This window comes from Harpia harpyja, chromosome 1 (genome assembly GCF_026419915.1).
Source record: "Harpia harpyja isolate bHarHar1 chromosome 1, bHarHar1 primary haplotype, whole genome shotgun sequence".
NCBI classification, from domain to species: domain Eukaryota; kingdom Metazoa; phylum Chordata; class Aves; order Accipitriformes; family Accipitridae; genus Harpia; species Harpia harpyja.
The window spans coordinates 47,269,178-47,288,914 of NC_068940.1; the positions used below are offsets into that span (position 1 = coordinate 47,269,178).

General features: G+C 45.2%; 2 protein-coding genes across 5 annotated transcripts in view; both read left to right on the forward strand.

Annotated features, from left to right (window-relative positions):
- The first annotated feature begins 1 nt into the window (after position 1).
- NFS1 (NFS1 cysteine desulfurase) lies at positions 2-14,666 on the forward strand. 2 transcript variants are annotated; one of them, XM_052792107.1, is made up of 13 exons: positions 2-134; positions 304-371; positions 1,257-1,373; positions 1,985-2,068; positions 2,744-2,896; positions 3,855-3,948; positions 6,510-6,644; positions 7,991-8,148; positions 9,597-9,702; positions 9,883-9,964; positions 11,957-12,040; positions 12,167-12,256; positions 12,894-14,666. In XM_052792107.1, exons 1-13 carry the CDS (start codon positions 44-46, stop codon positions 12,955-12,957), a joined length of 1,326 nt encoding a protein of 441 aa, XP_052648067.1. In that variant the 5' UTR covers positions 2-43; the 3' UTR covers positions 12,958-14,666. The 2 variants fall into 2 exon arrangements, with proteins under 2 accessions (XP_052648067.1, XP_052648076.1); XM_052792116.1 differs by lacking the exons at positions 2-134; positions 304-371 and adding an exon at positions 433-605.
- A 4,285-nt stretch (positions 14,667-18,951) lies between these two features.
- The window catches only part of CPNE1 (copine 1), a 42,967-nt gene continuing 42,181 nt past the window's right edge, over positions 18,952-19,737 (forward strand). The window contains exon 1 of one of the 3 annotated variants that reach the window (XM_052791873.1): positions 18,952-19,066. The gene's annotated coding sequence lies outside the window, so the exon portion shown is untranslated. The remainder of the gene's footprint in view (positions 19,067-19,737) is intronic. The other 2 variants (XM_052791890.1, XM_052791880.1) reach the window with 2 other exon arrangements.

Sequence of the window (19,737 nt, forward strand, 5' to 3'; positions counted from 1 at the left end):
TCGCCGGAAGGGGCGGGCAGCCGCCCAGCCCAGCACCGCGGCCATGCTGGTGTGGCGGCGTCTGGCCGCCCTGCGGGCACCCCCTGCCCCTCGGCGGCTCTCGGCGGTGGCACTGGCACCGGGAGAGGGACCGGGTAGGGCCGTGGTGGGGGCAGGACCGCTGCCCGGGCGGGGGGCGGCGGCGGCGGAGCCCGAGGCGTGGGCGGGCCCGGCCGGTGGAGCGCGGTCTCGCCGCTCCCGCTGGCGCCTGACGGCGACTCGTCCTCTCCTCTCCCTCCCTCCCTCCTTCTCTCCCTCCCTCAGAGCGAAGCGGCGATGGAGGCGGCGCCCTGCGGCCGCTCTACATGGACGTCCAGGCCACCACCCCGCTGGTAAGGGCCGGGCCTCGTAGGGCCGTGGTCTGTCCCCGGCCTCCCGCCTTCCCGGCTCCTCCTGGCTGCCCGCGCCCCCGAACCCACGGCTTCCCCCCGCCCGGAACAGGACGTGCAGGGGGAAGGCGAGAAGTGATCCGTGTTCCTGTTGCCTGGAGCGCTCCCCCCTTTCCCGAGGTTAAGGCTCTCCCTGCTCGCCCGGGCACGGCCGCGGATGAAGCGGCGGCGTTGAAGGTTTGCTGTAGCGACAGACGCCTTGGGCACGGCCGGGTCACCCTCCGAATGGCCTTCGGGCTGGGCCGCCACATTCTTGCCGTCGCCCCCCGCACCGTGCCAGGCTCGGTGCCCTCGTCCGCGTTCTGCGGGTGGGAGCAGTGGCAGTGCTGCGTTAGCGCTTACACTGACCTCTGCAGGGATGGGTCTCGCTTTCAGGGGCAGCGAGGAATTCATTTAACCAAAATACTTACTGTGTAATTTTTCCAGAGTTTTTAAGACCTTGTGTTGCTTCTGCTCAGAAGAAAGGCCAGGTTGGACAGGGCTTTGAGTAACGTGGGGGGTTGGAACTAGATGATCTTTGAGGTCCTGTCCAACCCAAACTGTTCTGTGATTCTGTATGCTCAGAAAATCCCATTCTTCTGTGATCGTCTTGACGCAGGTCGAGATTACGTGCGAGGGCATGGAACATAACTGCCAGATACTCGTATTTGCCAGAGGCTGTGTTGTATATAACGTGCAATAACCTCAAGTTTTTGAGATCTGGCCTGAGCTAAGCCTAGACACTGCAGTAGAAGTGCTGCTAATCCTGGGGCAGAAGGAGGGGGTGTAGAGGGGACAGAGATGCTTTTCCTTCTCTGTTTCTAAGGCTGGGTGGTTTGTGTCTCACAGGATCCCAGAGTCCTGGACAGCATGCTCCCGTACCTGACGGCCTACTACGGCAACCCCCACTCCAGGACCCATGCCTATGGCTGGGAGAGCGAGGCTGCCGTGGAGAAGGCAAGGCGGGTGAGTCTTCAGCTCTCCGCAGTTGTGGTTTTCCTGCTGGCGAGGAAGTTCAGTGTCAAAAGAAAATCAAAAGCAATGATAAAACCGTTGTAGTTAGTTCTCTGTGGGCTGGATTTAGCAGCTTCCTCTTTGCTTAGCTACACTTTAGCAGATTTATTGCAAGAAAAAATAGATTAGAGCAATTGAAATGGCAGAAGCCAATACTTTAGACAAATGTGCCTCAGGATTTTTGGTTTCCTGAGGTCACAAGTGTGCTGCTGCAGTAATTGGGCTAACTTCATGTTTTATCTTTCTCCTACTCTTAGCTATGGGTCTTCGTCATTTTTTTTGGAAGTAATATCTACTGGGTTTTTGTCTACTTAACTTTTATGGTTTTTTATGACAGGCTAATGCTTAATACCACTACTGCTAATGACTATGAATTCCTTATGTATTTTGTATTAATGCAGATATTTAGACTATTGTACCTGTAGCATAACTTTGTTAGATACTAGCTGTAATCCTTTCGAGGCTCAAGGGGGTATTCTTGAAAACATTTTGTATGTGTTTTGCTATGGTCAATTCCCTGTATTTTATTGTAACAAATCAAATTTGTATTTCTCTTTAAACAGCAAGTTGCAGATTTAATAGGAGCTGATTCAAGGGAAATTATATTTACCAGTGGTGCAACAGAATCAAATAATATGGCAATTAAGGTAAAAGGTTTATACTGATAGTTATTTATTATGTTAAAATTATGCTCTTAAGAACTGTATGCAGCTTTCAACAGTTTAAATGTTAATATGTTGGCCTAGTTAGCAAATATATACATTCCTGGATTTACTCCATGTGGTATTCTGCTACATACATGGAGAAAATATGAGGATGTTTTGGTGCCCAGGATGTGGTTTTGAGGACAGAGTATAATACTCAATGTTTATCTTGCATGCACCAAATACAATCCTTCTGCTTACATAATTAAAACCTTTATCATGAAATATAGTGGAGATGCTGATTACAAACTTTTTTCTGACTGACTAGGTAGTGTTTTAACCTTTAGTATGTGGTTGTTCAGACTTCTCATTGTATATGACTCCATTGCAAGTGTTTTTAAAGAAGTGTTTCTGTTAATAGTGTCTAGAACTTACATCAGTTAACAGTTTCACAGGCTTTTTGAAAAGCGAGATGCTTTGAAAAATGACTGCTGAGTCGAAATACGTAGTGTGACTTACATGTCAGTACCTTTTAGATCCATGACTTTGGGGCAAACAGGGAAGATCCAAATGAATTGTATCTAAATAGTAATTTCTTGTTTCTGATTGTTTCGTGTAAAGCTTGCTTTCTTCAGTGGTCTAACAGCAAATTTCTTGTTCATGGATTGTGCCTGACAGGGTGTTGCAAGGTTCTATAAATCCAGAAAAAAGCATATCATTACTACGCAAACAGAGCACAAGTGCGTGTTGGATTCTTGCCGTTCCTTGGAGACAGAAGGTTTTCGGGTCACATATCTACCTGTTAAAAAAAATGGGCTCATAGATTTGAAGGTAGGTTGTTTACTGACAGAAAGTGAAAATAGAAGAGGTTTTTGCTTCAAATTGACCTTGTGTCCTCTTGATGATAAAGAGGAAGTGATGATAAATATTACAAGGTAGAATGAGAGTCACAGTCAAATCTCCATCACAGTTGGAGAATGATTTTCTGTTCTGTCTGGTGCTCTAGACCTTTTCTCAACCAAAACATCCCTCTCTCATCCCACCATTCACCTGCTGTCATTCATATCCATGCAGGTGGAGCTGTTGCATCATTACAGAGAGCTCAGTGTGTGACTAGGATGGAGCTGGCTTTCATATAGGAGTTAGTGGTGAAATTTCATGACCTGAGCTATTCAAGCTATCAGACACAGCAATTACAATACTCCCTTCCAATTGCTGTCCATGAACTGACCCTTCTGGGTGTACTGGCCACAGTCCTGGGATTTAGAAGTTGTATATGCTTATTTCATCATTTGTCTCCTGTAATACAGGACAGCAACAGTTTTATTTCTAGCCCCATCATCTGGCTTGGAGAGATGTTGTGTCTATGTGGTGGGGTAGAGGGATCAGGCCTGCAAGTGCAGAAGCATTAGTCATGTTCTCCGAGAAATTTGCTGGCAGACTCCTTCTTTGTGTGATGCTTTCTTGTATATAGTGCAGTTCCTTTATAGCCAACCTTACTTTGTCTAGATGTGGCTTAAGCTGTTTTGTGGGTGGTTAATTCATTAAAGAAAATAGTTCAGAGGAATGTATGAGGCGTAGCAAAAGCCTGTTCTGACTTGATCTAATCAAGTTTAGGTTCACATGGATTAGTGCTCTCACCAGGACTGTTTGTCAGAACCCAAGGGGTTGTTGGTAATGCGCTTGTTAGGGGGCTGGTGGTTAAGATTTGCTAGCAAATTGAAGGTGTGCACAGGAATCTTGCTTCTGCTGTTAGTCACAACGTCTGTCTGTTTTAATATTTCACCAGGAGTTGGAGTCTGCATTCCAGCCAGATACAAGTTTGGTTTCTGTGATGACTGTGAATAATGAAATAGGAGTAAAGCAGCCAATTCGTGACATTGGTAAGTACACCATGGCTTCCAGAGGCCAGCTGATGTCGCTCTGTCGTGGTTTAACCCCAGCCAGCAACTAAACACCATGCAGCCGCTCACTCACTCCCCCTCCACCCAGTGGGATGGGGGAGAAAATCAGGAAAAAGAAGCAAAACCCGTGGGTTGAGATAAGAACAGTTTAATAGAACAGAAAAGAAGAAACTAATCATGATAATGATAACACTAATAAAATGACAACAGTAATAATGAAAGGATTGGAATGTACAAATTATGCGCAGTGCAATTGCTCACCACCCGCTGACCGACACCCAGCCAGTCCCCCGAGCGGCAATTCCCAGCCCCCACTTCCCCGTTCCTATACTAGATGGGACATCACATGGTATGGAATACCCCGTTGGCCAGTTTGGGTCAGGTGCCCTGGCTCTGTCCTGTGCCAACTTCTTGTGCCCCTCCAGCTTTCTCGCTGGCTGGGCTTGAGAAGCTGAAAAATCCTTGACTTTAGTCTAAACACTACTGAGCAACAACTGAAAACATCAGTGTTATCCACATTCTTTGCATACTGAACTCAAAACATAGCACTGTACCAGCTACTAGGAAGACAGTTGACTCTATCCCAGCTGAAACCAGGACACGCTCCTGCTTCATTTTACTTAATATTTTCATAGCCAAGTCCTACTGATGCAAAAGATTAGGTGTAGTATAGTTAAGGAATAAATAATAATGCTGTCCGAAATAAAAACTCACTTTAAAAGGGAAATGAGGATGAAATTCAGTACTTTTACAGTGAGTATTGCAGCAGTTATAGCCTTGTAGTACAGATCAGCTGCAGTGTTTCTAGTTTCAGGCTGAATTGTATGATGGATGAAAAAATTGCACAGAACAACTGGCCAAATTTTGTTTACATACTATAATGGTTTATTGAGCGCTTGTAGTGTTTAAGAGGAGAAATGTACAGAAATTGGGGGGGCAGGGGATGGTGAGCACCACACTTAGACTCCCCTTCCCCCCGCAATATGGAGGTCAAAAGGCTGCTGAAGAGCCAGGTTTCTGGAATAGGAGGCAGGGAGATGGTGAGCCAGGCTCTGAGCAGGCGGATGGAGAGACAGGGACCTCAAAGCAGTCTGGCAAAGCAGGTAAAGGGAGAGCTGATGAAGCAGGGTCGTTGGAGCAGGCAGGGTGAACACGTGGCCCACATGCAGCTCCTTGGATCCCACAGTGATTCCTTGATAATGTTTCCCATGACATTGACAAAACACCCCACCCCTTTCATATTCAAGATGTCCTTCCATAACGTGTTTGAGTTTTTACGCAGTTTTTAGGCTTTGGCCTCTGTCCTGGAGCTTATACTGCATGATTCTGGAGGGTATTGTCTTCCCGCGCTGTGGCTTCTTATCCTGTTGTGCAGCTGATTTTCCTCTTGCTTAGCTGCTGCATTTTTTTTTTCTTTATTATGCTCAAAGCAGCATTTTCCCCAAGGCTCTTCAAGGTTATGTTTCTTCATTGACAAGTAATTGACCATCAGTGAGTTGCTTATAGGCCCGAGGACTCGTATTTTCCTCCTGTGCTTGTATTGTCAAGGCCATTACTGTTTTCCGACGCTTAAATGCCAGAGATACCTGGTACCAAGCTCTGGTTCCAACAGCAATTTCTCATAACACCGTGATAACCGGTCTAATAGGCCAGGACGGGGGCCTTGCAGAGTTAACCTAAGGCCCTGCTAGCGTGAGGCATATGGCCTGATATTAGCAATAGCAATGCTGTTCTTGCTGGACCACAGGAGGACAGCCTTTCCTGTGAAAGATAATGCTGAACTTTTTGTGCAAAGGAGAGGTCTGGGTTGCAACCATGCTAGGTATGGAGTCTGTGGAAGATGAGTTGAGTTTTTTGATGACAAGAATAAAAAGTATTTTAAGTTCGCTGCCCATGAGTATTACATTATTTTGTTCTGTAGTATATTTTAACTCTGGATGCAGAAACATTGATTACAGGCTTGAGTGACTTTAGGTGGGAGTAATCAGCGTGTGTGAGGACTAGTGGCAATTCTGAGAATGTTTTTTGAAGCTGAGTTTTGTAATACTTGGAAAATAGAGGAAATGGCATTAAAATACTTGGCAAGTATAAACTTGAAAGTAAAGCTGGCTCGTACTGGACTGGTGTTGAGAAGAAAAAGAATCAAGAAAAAAACTTTAATTTTGTCCAGCTGTGGAGTTGTCCCTGTAGGGAAACTTGGATGTCCCATGCAGCCATGTGTACTTAAACTTGGTAGGTGTTGGTTTGGAAACAATCTAACTTCTTAACAGCAGAAGACTTTTCAACTTCTCAACTGGAGAAATTCACCATAGTCTTACCTGCTGACCAGCCTAAACCTGTGCCCGGCTAGGCATCAGCTAGAATAGCTCCTACACAGCTTTACTGTAAAAGAAACATGACCGCACCCATTTCTTCCTTTGTCGCCTCAGAACTGGTCCTTGCTATAAACTGATGCTTTAGATTCATTGTTGGCATCACTGGAATCGTAACGATTAGATGAGATGATGCGGGGTTTTTTTGCTTTTGTGTTTTTATTACAGGTGAGATCTGCCGTGAGCATAAGGTTTTCTTCCACACAGATGCTGCACAAGCAATTGGTAAAATTCCTGTGGATGTCAACGACATGAAAATTGATCTAATGAGCATCAGTGGCCATAAAATTTATGGGCCCAAAGGTATGTACTGAAGTGCTTTTCTAGAGAATTGTTGTTTCCATGCCTACCTTAAGGTAACTACACAAGCTATGAAGTTAAACCTGTCTGTCATAGTGACTGTTATTTAAACTGTAGAAAACTATTCTAAGACTGGTATTGGACTGACTTTGGAGTAGTTCAGGCACTGCTACCAGACCTAGAGCTGCCATAAGTGGATCTTCAGTGCTCTGCTTGGTGTGAAGCAGCACTGATGCTGAAATGGTTGAAATAAAATCACTGCGTTATAGGGCAAAGTTTAGACCCAAGTGTAACTTGCAATGAGGAGACCAAAAGGTAACTGGAAAGTTTAAATTCTTAGTGATTTTGGTTGTTTTCTACTTCCAGTGGCTTCTTCCCTCCAACCCCATTTGTGCATCTTTGCAGAATGGGCTTTAAAATCTGGCTATGGATTTTCTAGTTGACACCCAAACAGTAAAAGTTCAGCTATTATCACTGTCACAGTCCATTTAGTTTGTAACACTGCATGTAGAAAGACAGAAATCATGTTTGCTGTATTCTGTGTGCTATTCAGAAAAAAAAAGGCGAAATTATTATTTTTTCAATATGTTGTCTTTTTCTGTACAAGCTCTCCTGAGAGCTGTAGACATATCTCTGGACAAGGACTAAGTTTTCAACCAATAACTTTGGGTAGGTGACAGACATAAATTTTCACAACTTAATATGACCAGAAGTTGCAACCATTCTTCCTGTGGTGACAGTCACTCATTGGGTATGCCAAGGCACACAAAGACATAGAAATCAAGTTTCTAGGTGAGGAGACTAGAGTGTGAAGTCGGCTGGCTGTCAAAACTGGCTCATCTAATCTGCCCATTGGAAATTGGTGCCACTGATGAGTCTCCCTAATGAGAAGAAAGGGAGAGGACTCCTGGGACTGGTGCTGGCCTGGTAATCCAGGGAAAGGAGTTCTTTCAGAGCTTTCCGTTGGAGGTCTGTAAGGGAACATCAATGAATGAAATATCTGCACATAAAAACTTCAGTGCAAAGGGATGAACTTCAGCTGTGCACAGGAATTGTGAGAAGTAAGGGAAGTACTGAGTCCTTAGGTGGCTGAAGCACACTGGGAGAAACTCAGCTTCTCCCATGGCTGAAGCTGTGGGAGCCTGAATGAAGAGGAACATGAACGGTGGGAACAAACACCATTTCCTAGAAAATATTGTGCTTCTGTATGTGTTCACTACATTTTTCTACAGTGAGGTGTCCAAATATGTGTTTGCTGTGGAAATAAGGAGCGTTTCCAAAGCTTGGAGTCCCTTTTTGTAATTTCAGAACTGTGGGTGTATACTTAAACAGCTTTCCTTGTTTTCAAGGGGTTGGTGCTGTCTACGTTCGCCGACGACCACGCGTCAGGCTAGAACCCCTGCAAAGTGGGGGAGGCCAGGAGCGAGGACTGCGGTCTGGGACTGTGCCCACTCCTTTAGCAGTGGGCCTGGGTGCAGCATGTGAAGTGGCACAGCAAGAGATGGAGGTATGTGGGAGAAGATACTTGTCCTGGATTCCAGAAAAATAATATAACAGGGTCAGTTAGGTCTTAGATTCCTTGGGTCTTTTTGTGTCCATGTGCCTGAATTAAATTTGGTTCTCATGTTGTAACATTAAGTAAATGTTTTGAGATCTTCAAGGACATTTTTGGGCAATTGGAAGTTGATTTTCAGCTTTAAGTTGTGGTCTTTGGTTTTTTGGTTGTTTTTTCTTCCTCTTGAAGTGGTTTGAATCTTGGCTTTCTACAACATGTTTACATTTGACAGTTTTAGTGAAATATGGCTTTATGTGCTTGTACTCATCTCTCCATTCTGCACACGTATTAGCAGCATCTCTGAAATGGAATAAATCATGTTTATGTAATGTATATTGAAAAAAAATAAGACTTCCAAGTCCATTATCATACCTATTAAATGCATATAAAAGTTCAAGTTTACTGCAGCTTTGCAAGTAAGAATTTTTTTTTTCCTAGCTTGGACAGTAGAGGCTTATTTGCTAGGTCTGGTGTCTAAGCCTCTGTGTGCTGTTATATCTGTTTGTGGGCACCAATGCATTCCTTAGAGCTGGAATGTAAAAATCGTTTAATATAGTGCCAGTGGGATGCATAAGCCAGATACCTGTACACATAGGATCAAGCTTCTTCCTCAGAGAGAGGCAGAGATCCGCCATCTGAGCTGGGTGGTTATGGAAGCCTTGTTAGAGGCTGAAGAGCCTGCAGAGCCCGAATTCTGCACAAGCCTCAGATCTGGATTCTCTTCCTTGCCTAGCAGAGTTTTGGTGTTTCTAAACTAAGTAATATTTGAGATAGCCTTGTTTTCTTCTAAAGCTTTTTCAAGCATGTAAACAAGCATGAATTGCATGTGTGCGTCTGGCTGTTTCTGTGCACTGGAGCTGATACCATACCTTGCTGCTTTTTTAGTATAAGTGACCTCATTTTTTAGTCTAGAATGAGACACTGCGTGTGGGCAGTTCCCATTGCATAGGTTACATGTTGTAAAAGCTGAGTTCACAGTACTTTGTGAGTCTATGTCTTTATGTAGTACAGTTTGAGAGCTCCTAGGGAAATAAGGGACACTTACCATAATGCGTGCCCTTTCTTGTGTTGCAAAATGCGTCATCCTATGCATTGCCTAACTTGTCTTTAAACACAAAGAACTCGGTGCTTTTATGAAAGCCAATTTGGCTGATTGTGTATATAGATATTTCTCTATGGTTTGGAATATTCTTTGAAGGGTGAGCTAGCTAGGACCAAATTGGCAATTCTCTTTTAAAACAGTCTCTGGAGTAGGCAAAGTTTGACAGTTTCTGATGCGTTCTTTCCCTAGTAAACCCAGCTACTTAAGTCTGCTCAGGTCTGGTGACACAAAGCAGTTTGAGTGAGGTCAAACTGTACGCTGTTTATTATTTTGACCTCTTTTCTGGTTTCTTTGCTAGTATGACCATAAGCGAATTTCACAACTGGCAGAACGACTGGTTACAAAAATAATGAGTGAAGTTCCTGATGTGGTTATGAATGGAGATAGAGAGCATCGCTATCCAGGTAACATTAGCAAAATCCTGAGCCCATTAGAACTGTCTAGCTCCTTGATGTTAGTGGCCATGACTGAATAATGCACTTTAGCTACACATAGTGCAAGTACTGCCATGTGGGGTAGGATTTGCCCTAGATTTCAGTTGATGGAAGTTTTTTTTTTTTTCTATTTCATTTATTTCTATGTAGGATGCATCAATTTATCTTTTGCATATGTGGAAGGGGAGAGTCTTCTGATGGCTCTGAAAGACGTGGCTCTGTCTTCAGGAAGGTAGGTGGAACATGTGGGAAGGCTAGCAGTATATTTTGGAGAGAAAATAATATCTGCTAATGGAGGTACAAACTGAAGAGTGGTCTCCTCTGTGCCCCGTATTTGCATATTCTGTTAATGAGTCAGCCTGGCACTGATTGCATTCGAAGATTTTGGTTCTCTGAAGTGGCACATTTCAAATGCAGGTCAAATTTACTCATCCTGAAAGCAAAAAAAAACCAAAAACCCAACCTAAAACCCCAAACAAAACCAGAAAATCCAACCTAGAAATTCTTGCCTGCCAGCCTTGTAGACTGGTTACCTGCTGAGTAGCCTTGACTTGTAACTGGCAGTGATGCTTTCATTCTAAAGGCTATCAGCATTTGAGCAGCTTCTGTCCTTCAGCAGGATTTCACAGAAGTGGCAGATCGTAAATAGAATCTAGGGAGGCTGGACAAATATCTGAATTAAATCAGATCATAGTGCCTGTGTTTAATGCAAAAGCAGAAAGAAAATTGAATACACTTTAATGGAGCTCTGTCGACTCTATGGGAGTGACGAGTAACATTTCTGTTACTGAGACAAACTTGATGCTTATGATGATGTTAACAGAGTGTGAAGTTGCCCTCTGTTCCTCACCTTTGAGAACAAAGTGGTCAGCATATCTTAATTAGAAATATGTTGGCACTATGAACAGGAGGAACAAGTCTCCACATGACTGTCTCTGAAGCCACTGAAGATCTCTTCTGAGGCTCTGCCTTGTGCACCAGAGAACAGCTCTCCGGTTTGTGCTGCATGTTGCTACCTGTAAAATTGAGTAACAACATGTAACCAGTTTTGTCTACTGCTTCAAGATGGAAGTTCTCTCTCCTGATGACTATAACTACATCATCTTGCTCTGGATTCCTCTGTGCACTGTTTTTCATTTATTTGTTCTACTGCCAAACAGCAGGTTGTGAAGTCTTTTTTTTCTTTTTTTTAATGTTCCTGTTGGTATGTTACCTTCTGTGGCTAGTTCTGTCTTGGCTCCTTTGTCCTTTTTTCATGGCCTTCACTTCAGCTACCTCTTAGTCTGCATTCCTGCTGCTTCTGTTTGGCATTGTGTTTATTCTTACTGCATTATCTGTGTTCCCTCTTTTTACCTCTTTGTGCTGGTTTGGGCTGGGATTGAGTTAATTTTCTTCATAGAAGCTAGCATGGGGCTGTGTTTTGGATTTGTGCTGAAAACAGTGTTGATAATACAGGGATGTTTTCATTATTGCTGAGCAGTGCTTACACAGAGTTAAGACCTTTTCTGCCTCTCACCCAACCCCCCACCAGCGAGGAGGCTGGGGGTGCACAGGAAGTTGGGAGGGAACACAGCCAGTACAGCTGACCCCAACTGACCCAAGGTGTATTCCAGACCATATGATGTCATGCTCAGCATATAAAGCTGGGGGAAGAAGGAAGGGTGGGGGATGTTTGGAGTGATGGCGTTTGTCTTCCCAAGTCACCATTATGTGTGATGGAGCCCTGCTTTCCTGGAGATGGCTGAACACCTGCCTGCCGGTGGAAGGTGGCAAATGAATTCCTTGTTTTGCTTTGCTTGTGTGCGTGGCTTTTGCTTTACCTATTAAACTGTCTTTATCTCAACCTACGAGTTTTCTTACTTTTACCCTTCTGATTCTCTCCCCCAACCCACTGGGAGGGAGTGAGCGAGTGGCTGTGTGGGGCTTAGTTGCCAGCTGGGGTTAAACCATGATGCTCATGCTCCTAATTTATTACCCTCATTCCCCTCTAATGCCTGCGCCTTCCATTCTTTGTTTTCAGCAGGAGAAATACAAGCAAGAAGATTGGTATTCACTGGTGGTTTCTAAGAGGTTGGGGAAGCTGTATAGGTTGTTGTACAGAGTCATAGTAATATAAAATGTCTGTAAGCGACTCTTTGTTGGAGGAGATTAGTGAAGTTTTACTTCAGTGTAGTATCTGCACATGAACAAAAGTTTGAAATTTGCCTGCCTTCCCTTTCCCCAGTGCTTGCACGTCAGCTTCTCTGGAGCCTTCCTATGTTTTGCGGGCAATTGGAACAGATGAAGACTTGGCCCACTCATCTATAAGGTGTGTGGAGTGGTCTTCCCTAATGCTTCCAAATATTTTTCTTTTCTGCTGAAAGCAGGTGGTGGATTTGTTCCACCACTCCATATGCACGTTATTCTAGTCCTTAATGGTTTTCTTTTGGTTTAGATTTGGCATTGGTCGTTTCACTACAGAAGAAGAAGTAGATTATACAGTGCAGAAGTGCGTACAGCATGTTAAGAGGCTGAGGGAAATGAGGTGAGCCATCTTCTTATTGAATGTAAAGACTTCTTAGGTATGATAATCATTTGAAGAGTTGGATTTAGTTGAAAGTAATTGTTTGCTTCAAAAATCTATGGTGTCTTTGTATGTAAGCAAGCAGTGTTGCCAGAGTGGGTAGTGGGCCTGGGCCTGATCTTAACAGCAGTGACAAATTTTTAAGGAAACAAACCTTCTCCCAGATCCTGCCTGTGTAAGGGAAAGAATACAAGTAGGGCAAGCATGTAGGGCAATACCTAGAAGTTTCTAAGCCAGAGATAGTATTACTGAATTTATGTATCAATAAGTTGTTTTATTTTGGTGAAACTGAAAGACTCCTGACTCATCTGGACAGTGTCAAATGTGAGGGCTCAGTCTCCAGGAGACACGAGTACTTCATGCCCAAAGTGGGAGCAGGAAATCAGGTGGAGCATCTGCCCTCTCACCTATTCTATTTTGGGCTGAGGACAGAGTTGAGGACTGATTGTCTGAAGCTCACCGACCTCCAGAAGGGGAAGATAGGCAGATAGGTATCTCCTAATTTCTTGTGTAGTTGATGAGGTTGTCTCTTTGGTTATTGTTGTTGATGTTGTCCTGTGCATTTTAGATAGCCCTCATTTTTCTCCTTTCTTTACAGCCCCCTCTGGGAAATGGTGCAGGATGGAATTGACCTCAAAAGTATTAAATGGACTCAGCACTGAGGAAGTATCACTATCCATGGACTAGATGTGGATTAAAATGCATTTCCTGTACATTCCTGAACAAATTATGCAGCACTTCTGTTTTTTGACCCTTTCTCATCACAAAGTCCAAGAAGCCAGAAATGAAACTTGTCTTTATCCTGGAGAAAGGCAGGATGATGTAACACCCATTGCATTTATACTGACACACAGAAATTTATGCTAAAACATAATTTATTTGGAAATTTATTTTCAAATAAGAAAATTAAATCAGCGTGTTACTCCTGGGCCAGTGGAATCCTGGCAAGATGTTGTTGCTTCTCAATGTAAAACATCCTGTGTAGCTGTTCTGTTTGCAGCACAGGCCTGTTGCCAGGCCTTCTGTTCTTTCTTCTTTGAGGCAGGCATCCTGCAACAGCAGCTGTTTTGGTGCCACTCAAATGCGTTGTACTGTGAGAAGTTCTTAGATAGGAAGAAGCGTGGCATTTCTAGAGGAAAAGGATGCCTCAGTGTGGCTATGTGCCTTCGCAATTAAGTTGTACTTGCAGTTAAGAACAATTTTGCTGAAACTGAGTATTTTTGGCTCTTTTTCCTTGGTCTTATCTTTTTTTGGGTGGTGCCTGTACAAACTGGTGTGCATTAATCCAAAACATCCTTCTGCATTACAGAGTTTAATACAACGATGATCCACTTCGCTGTCCCCTCCATTGTGTTTTTTCCATGCAATGTTTACTAAGTAAGGAAAGAAAACTTGAGTGACTGGGGGAGGAGGATAGGGAAAATATGTCAGCTTCAGTTGCAGTACCAGTTTAGTTGGAACATGAGTGGTGGATGTGGTGGGGAGAGCAGAAAAAGTGCAATGTCTTAATGGAGTCTGAGGTTTTTTTGTTATGGGCTTTTTTCTCCCCTTGTGATGGGTCCTTTGCTGTTACTCAGAGTTTGCATATGGGCCATTGGTTTCTGTGACTTCAGGGAGTCTTGCCCAGCTGAGCCTGGATGTTTTGTCTGGAGATAAGAACATGCAGCTCTGGAGTTTTCTCTGAGTGATGGATGGTACTTCTGTCTGACTAGAGACTTACATGGGAATTCATTCCCTGCAAATGCTGGCGAGAAGTGTGTGTTAAAAAGAGTTTGATGAGATTAATTCATATCAGTGTTTCTCCTTTCTTACCTTTGTTGATCTTTCCATTAGGAAATGTAACCCTGTATTGCGAAGTGCCTTTGTTTCAGTTGCATAAGCAGACAGCTCTCAAGTTAGTTTTGTTGCCTGATGGATGTTGTATTAGCTACTGAATTTAATGTACCCTATAGACAGTATGTCTTCAGTTCTGGATGGTATCTACCTCAAGGATGAACCATGTAAAGTAAAAGCTGAGGCTGTCTCACAAGGTGGATTGCGTTACAGAAGCTTGTGCTTTTTTTGTTACCAAGGACAGATTTGGCTGGTTGTAATGCAAAGCTAATCCTCAGTTGTTCTATTTGAAATTACTAGCTTTAGCAGTTTTAATATTGTGCGGCTGGCACCTTATATTTCATCACAACATTTTTAAAACTACCATATGCATAAATAGGTTTTAGAGGTGTTGTATGTACTATGTTTTATCCTTGGGCCATATATGTTTTCTGGATTAAGCATGAGATAACACTTTCCCAGCATGTTTTAGAACTATATGTTTATGAAATTGTTCTTTGTGTTTCACAGATGATAAAAATTATAGATGAGACTTAAACTTGGCTACTTACAGTCTTTTCAGATCCACCGTTCTGGCTGAACTATGCAGCACTAGCAATAAGTTGCTAAATTGCAGCCTTTCATGAGAGAACAGAGATAAACTGTGTTTTCTGTGAACGCTATTAAAGTGTTTTGTATGGGGAAGTAAACTTCTTTGGGAGGAGAATATTTACAGATGGAACTGTAACTAACTCAGAAGCAAGGGAACTATGGGGTTTTGTGGGCCTTTTTTTGGTGATTAATTGGAGCTATCTGGAGGCCATTAATTTAATAATACAAGGTGAGGATTTAGTGTCACCATTTTGCAAGTGTCATAAAAATTGAACCAGTGTGACAAATAGGAATAAAATAAACTTCCAGTAGTGCAAGATAGTTAGGTAATACACAAGGGGAGAAAAAAATTCTACTTGATGGATTTTAGTGTTTCTAAACGCTGATAGAGCATATCACCTAACTATAAAAAATATTGAATATTTCTTTGGGAAGGATAATACAGAATTAGACAGTTACCTGTTCTGGACTTGAGGAGACAGAGAGGAAGAGGGTTAGTTAACAGATTTGTTGACAGTGTTATACAGGCAGCCATAAACTTATTGGGGACTTTTTGAAATGATAAATTAACATAAGTGCTATTGCTCCCAACAAAATACCATCTCTTATCTTTGATTGGCTTGTTGTTCTCTGTTTGTCCGGTGTGACGTCAGTCATAGTCCAGCTGTTTTCAGTCAAATTGTTTTCTGCTAACAACACGTATGCCCCATGCTTTGAAATGATACAGTTTCCCAAAGCTGAGTCCCAAAAAGTTGGCCTAAGAGATCTCTTCTCCACTAAAGACAGTTTTGATTAAATTTTAGGATGGTGAATAAGGTCCTGTGCTGGAAGAAGGCAAATGCCAGTTTTTAAAATGGACAGGCTGGGTGCTTGGGAGAACTGAGCACTCTTGACAGCTGATGTTCCTCCTATCTATCCAAAACAGTAATAAAAAAAGGCTGGTACAAGATGCTCTTACAAGAAGAAAAGCTCATACTAATAAGCAATCAAAGTGGTTTTGTGCTGAGTAGGCATAGTAAAACCAACAAGATGTTTAATTTAATTTTAAAAAGTAACTATACAGGATCAGTAAGGCACATCATAGCTGACTGACAGATTTTAAGTAAAGATAGGAATGAGGAGAGTGTTTCTGGGAGGCGTTCTGTGAGGATTATTTCTGTTGAACATTTTTCTAAATGATCTGGAAACAAGACTTGTAGTTGACACGTAGTAATCAGAAAGGAAAATACAAAGTAGTATGAATCATTTAGTAAACTGGGTTCATTCATGCAAACCACATTCTTGTACAGATGAAGGAATGGTATCAGAGGTCGCGTTTACAGAATGGTATCTCTGGGGTGCTGGAGAAGCAAGGAGCCTGGGATTTGGGGTAGTGCTTCCAGACCAGTGATGTATAATGCAAGCAGGAAGACATTTTTATTTCAGATGTGGCATCAGCACAATGGGTGCCGATTCCCTCAAGTTTTAGGTTAAAATGTCCTGTGTATATTTTTTTTCCCTAGTTGCGTACCTAACACCCTACTTCAGTTTTGGTTTAGGTGGAGGAGGCAGATACATTCACTCGCTCTCAATAGTTTCCTAGTACCTAATAAAGGCAAATCCCATTCTTTTCTAACACCATTTTTCTTTGCCTGCTTTCCACCACATGCTTGTTACAGGGGAGCGTACTGGACATGGTTACCAATGATCCCTGTCCTTTAACCTTCTGCCTACCAGTGTTTTGCTTTCCAGAGACACTTTTCCCCCTGCTACTGGTACCTAACTGCATCATGCTGCCAACTCCTCTTTGGTACCCTTGGTCACTTGGCATGTTCCTAATACTAGTCCAGGATTTTGTTCCTTCTCATCTACCCTACAGACAAATCTGCTTCTGTTAGTCTTGAGCGAATTAAATATTCTTTCCCCATGAAAATTTGGGTATGGCTGAGAAGACAGTTGGAGAACTGTGGAGGTAATCTGTGTCATGGGCATCTGTTCCAGGCTTTGCTCCAGCTGAGCTGCAGCACAGACCAGAATGCTTGAGGTGCCAGGACATGTGCTGGTCTGTAGCAGCTGTGTAGGGCATCAGGACTTCCTCTCCAGTGCGTCTTCATGGAGTCAGTACAGACACAGTCTGGAGGCCTACTGAGGATTATGTAGTTTGGTTCTGGTTTTTTTGCTGGTCCACGCAGTCAATGTCACAAGTCTCTCCACCAGACTTTATTTCAGCAACAAAAAGCAACGTGGCGACTCGTTGCATTGCACGAAAGCTGTAAAGTCTTAGTCTTCTTCTGACCTGGGATACTCCAGCACTGCCCTTTTGTTATCCTACATCTTTTCCCTGCTGCAGGGTGGCCAGTGCAGCCTGGGAAGTGCTGCAGTGCGACAGAGTGAGGCCCTGAGCTGCAGGTGCTCCTGCTGCTCCTCCTGTACTTTGGGCAAGCAGCTCTCCAGGGGTTCTGGCAAGCCTGGCTGTGGATACTTCTGGTGACTTCAACTGCCTGCTTCTCTTGGCTGTGTCGAGGGGTGTATGCTGACAGCTAACCCTGCCTAGTGTTACTAATGCTGTTGTCCCACAAATGGGGTTTGTTTACCTGGTGTGCAAGCCAGTAACACAGAGTCGAGGTATTTTCAAATTAATTTCATTGATGCGCATGAATGGGTGCCTGTGTCAAGACAGCACACCTTTGTCTCAACAATTCCCACAATTGGTTCTTTCTTCTTTGCCTCTCATGTAAATTAGTGTGCAAACTCTGTCTTCTTCCTTCATTATCGTCTTTTGAGTAGGTGGTATCATTTGAGTAGGTGGTCAATGAGTCAGTGGTCGTGATCTCCCCCTGTAGGAATTACCTTTTACCTACTTCTTAGCTCTTCAAGGTTTATTGACCAGACCACAATCCATTACCTTTTCTGACAAACATAAAGAGCCATTGTCTAATAGTTGGTTCCTAAACCCTAAATCATGTCTAGTTATTGTTTCCCTATTTTAAATATTAACTGATGGGGGCTGTACACAGGACTTTAGTAGTTCCCTGGTTATTTCAATTGTATTGAACATATTAATTGGTAATAATGCTATAAAAAGACAAATTACTGGATACTACCTATGGCAATCAAGGAATGATGTGTAAGCAGATGGCACACTTAGCAAGATAGAAAGGAGGTGTTAGCTTGACAGAACTGATAAATTTTCAGGGCAGCCATTATCATAAATACCAAATAGAGTACAAAATCTGTAAAACGAGGGATAATAGGGAGAAGATAAAAAAGTGTCCGCTGTTTATTGGGAGGGGGTGAGAGTTGTAAAGGAGAATTTGGAAGTAGAAAGAGGGGATATACAGGGAAACAAATAATGGAGTGGGGGTTACTGTGGTGCTGAGCAGCCCCAGGCCTGTTCCCATTGCCTCAGGACAACACACCCATTGCACAGTTTGGCCTTGGTTTCTGTTAAGTGGTGAAAACCAACTAAGTTAACTGAACCATTGAACTCCCAAATTAGCTGCAAAAGTGTTTGCAATGTGAGGCAATGATTTATTCATTTCTTGCAGCAGACTATGCAGGGTTTTTTTAATTGAAAATGGATGTTGCTGCAGTACCTGTGTCTGCTGAAGCACAGTGACAGCATCTCCTGTGGGGTGTCTAGCTGTTCTTCAGCTCTGGACACTGTCTAGTTATTTGTATTGCACGTCTATTTAAGTCAAGCAAAGGACAAACATAGCATAGGGCAGTTATGCTCAAAAGGGCATCGACCCAGGGTAATCTGACTTTGTTAATTTTGCAACCTGGTCCTAAGTGATGAAGTCAGAAACAACTACTCTCCTCAGGGTTCTTTTGTTCGCTGGAAGTTCAATGCCTCCTTTCGAGTTCCTGTTTCCCAAGCAATAAACCTCAGTTACACCATCATTAATTTCCAGAAAATGTGTCACACTACCACCGCATTACTGTTGTACCAGAGGCAACTGTACGAATGTTATCCTGCGGGTCCGACGTTGCTCTTTCCAGCCTTCTAGCTCTAGTGTTAAGAAAGGAGCGTGCTAACCGGAGGCAAAGGACTCTTTCTCACGACAAAACGCACCGCCACCCGCGCCCCCTCAACCACCCCTGAGGTGAGGCGCATGCGCCGTCTGCCCCCGCGCGCGGCCCCGCCCCGGGCGGGGCGGGCTGCAGGAGGCCCTGCGCGCGCCGGCGGGCCCCGCCCTCCTTGGGCCGCCTGGCCCAGGCCCCGCCCCTCCCTGGCGGCGGGTGGCGGCGCCGCATCGAGGCGGCCATTTTGTGGCGCTGCGCGGTCGGTGGCGCTGGGCTCGGCGTGGAGCGGGGCCCGGGGCAGTTCGGCTCCGTTCTAACCCTTTTTCCCGTACAGATCCCTCGGTAAGAGCGCGGCGGCGCCCGGGCGGGCTGGGCTGGGCCGGCTGCCTTGCCCCGCGCTGCGGGCCTGCGGCGTGGCGTGGCGAGGCGAGGGGAGGGGAGAGAGGCCGGGCGCGGCGCGGCTGGCACGCGTCCCCGCGCACAAAGGGCCGGGCCGAGCGACGCCTCCCGCGCTGCGGGCCCGGGGCGCCGAGCGGGGGCCGCTTCCGCCTCGCCGCGGCTTGGCGTGCTGAGGCCGGGGGGCCCCGGGCCGGCCCTCGCCCGCCCGCTTGCTCGCTCCCTCCTGCCCGCCCGCCCCGCCTCCGCCCGCGCCCGGCAGCCTGCGGAGCTGCGCGGGCAGGTGAGTATGTGCGGGCCGAGCGCAGGCGCCGAGGGCCCGGCCGGCGGGGGCGGCCGAGTGACCTTGCGGCGGCGCGGGAGCCCGAGCCGGGCCGGGGCGCGGGGGCTCTGCCGGCGGCGGCCGGGGCTGGGCGGGCGCGGGCGGCGTCCGCGGCGGTCTGGGGGTCGCGCGGGCCGGGAGCGGCGCCTCGCGGGCCTCGCGCTGCGGGGGGAGCGGCGGGGCCGCGGGAGTTGCGCGCGCGGCGGCGCGGTCCCGTTGTCGGCGCCTCGCCCTTCGGCGCGCGAGGAAGCGGCGCGGGGCCGGTCCCGGCGAGGCTCGTCCCGGGGGGGGCTCA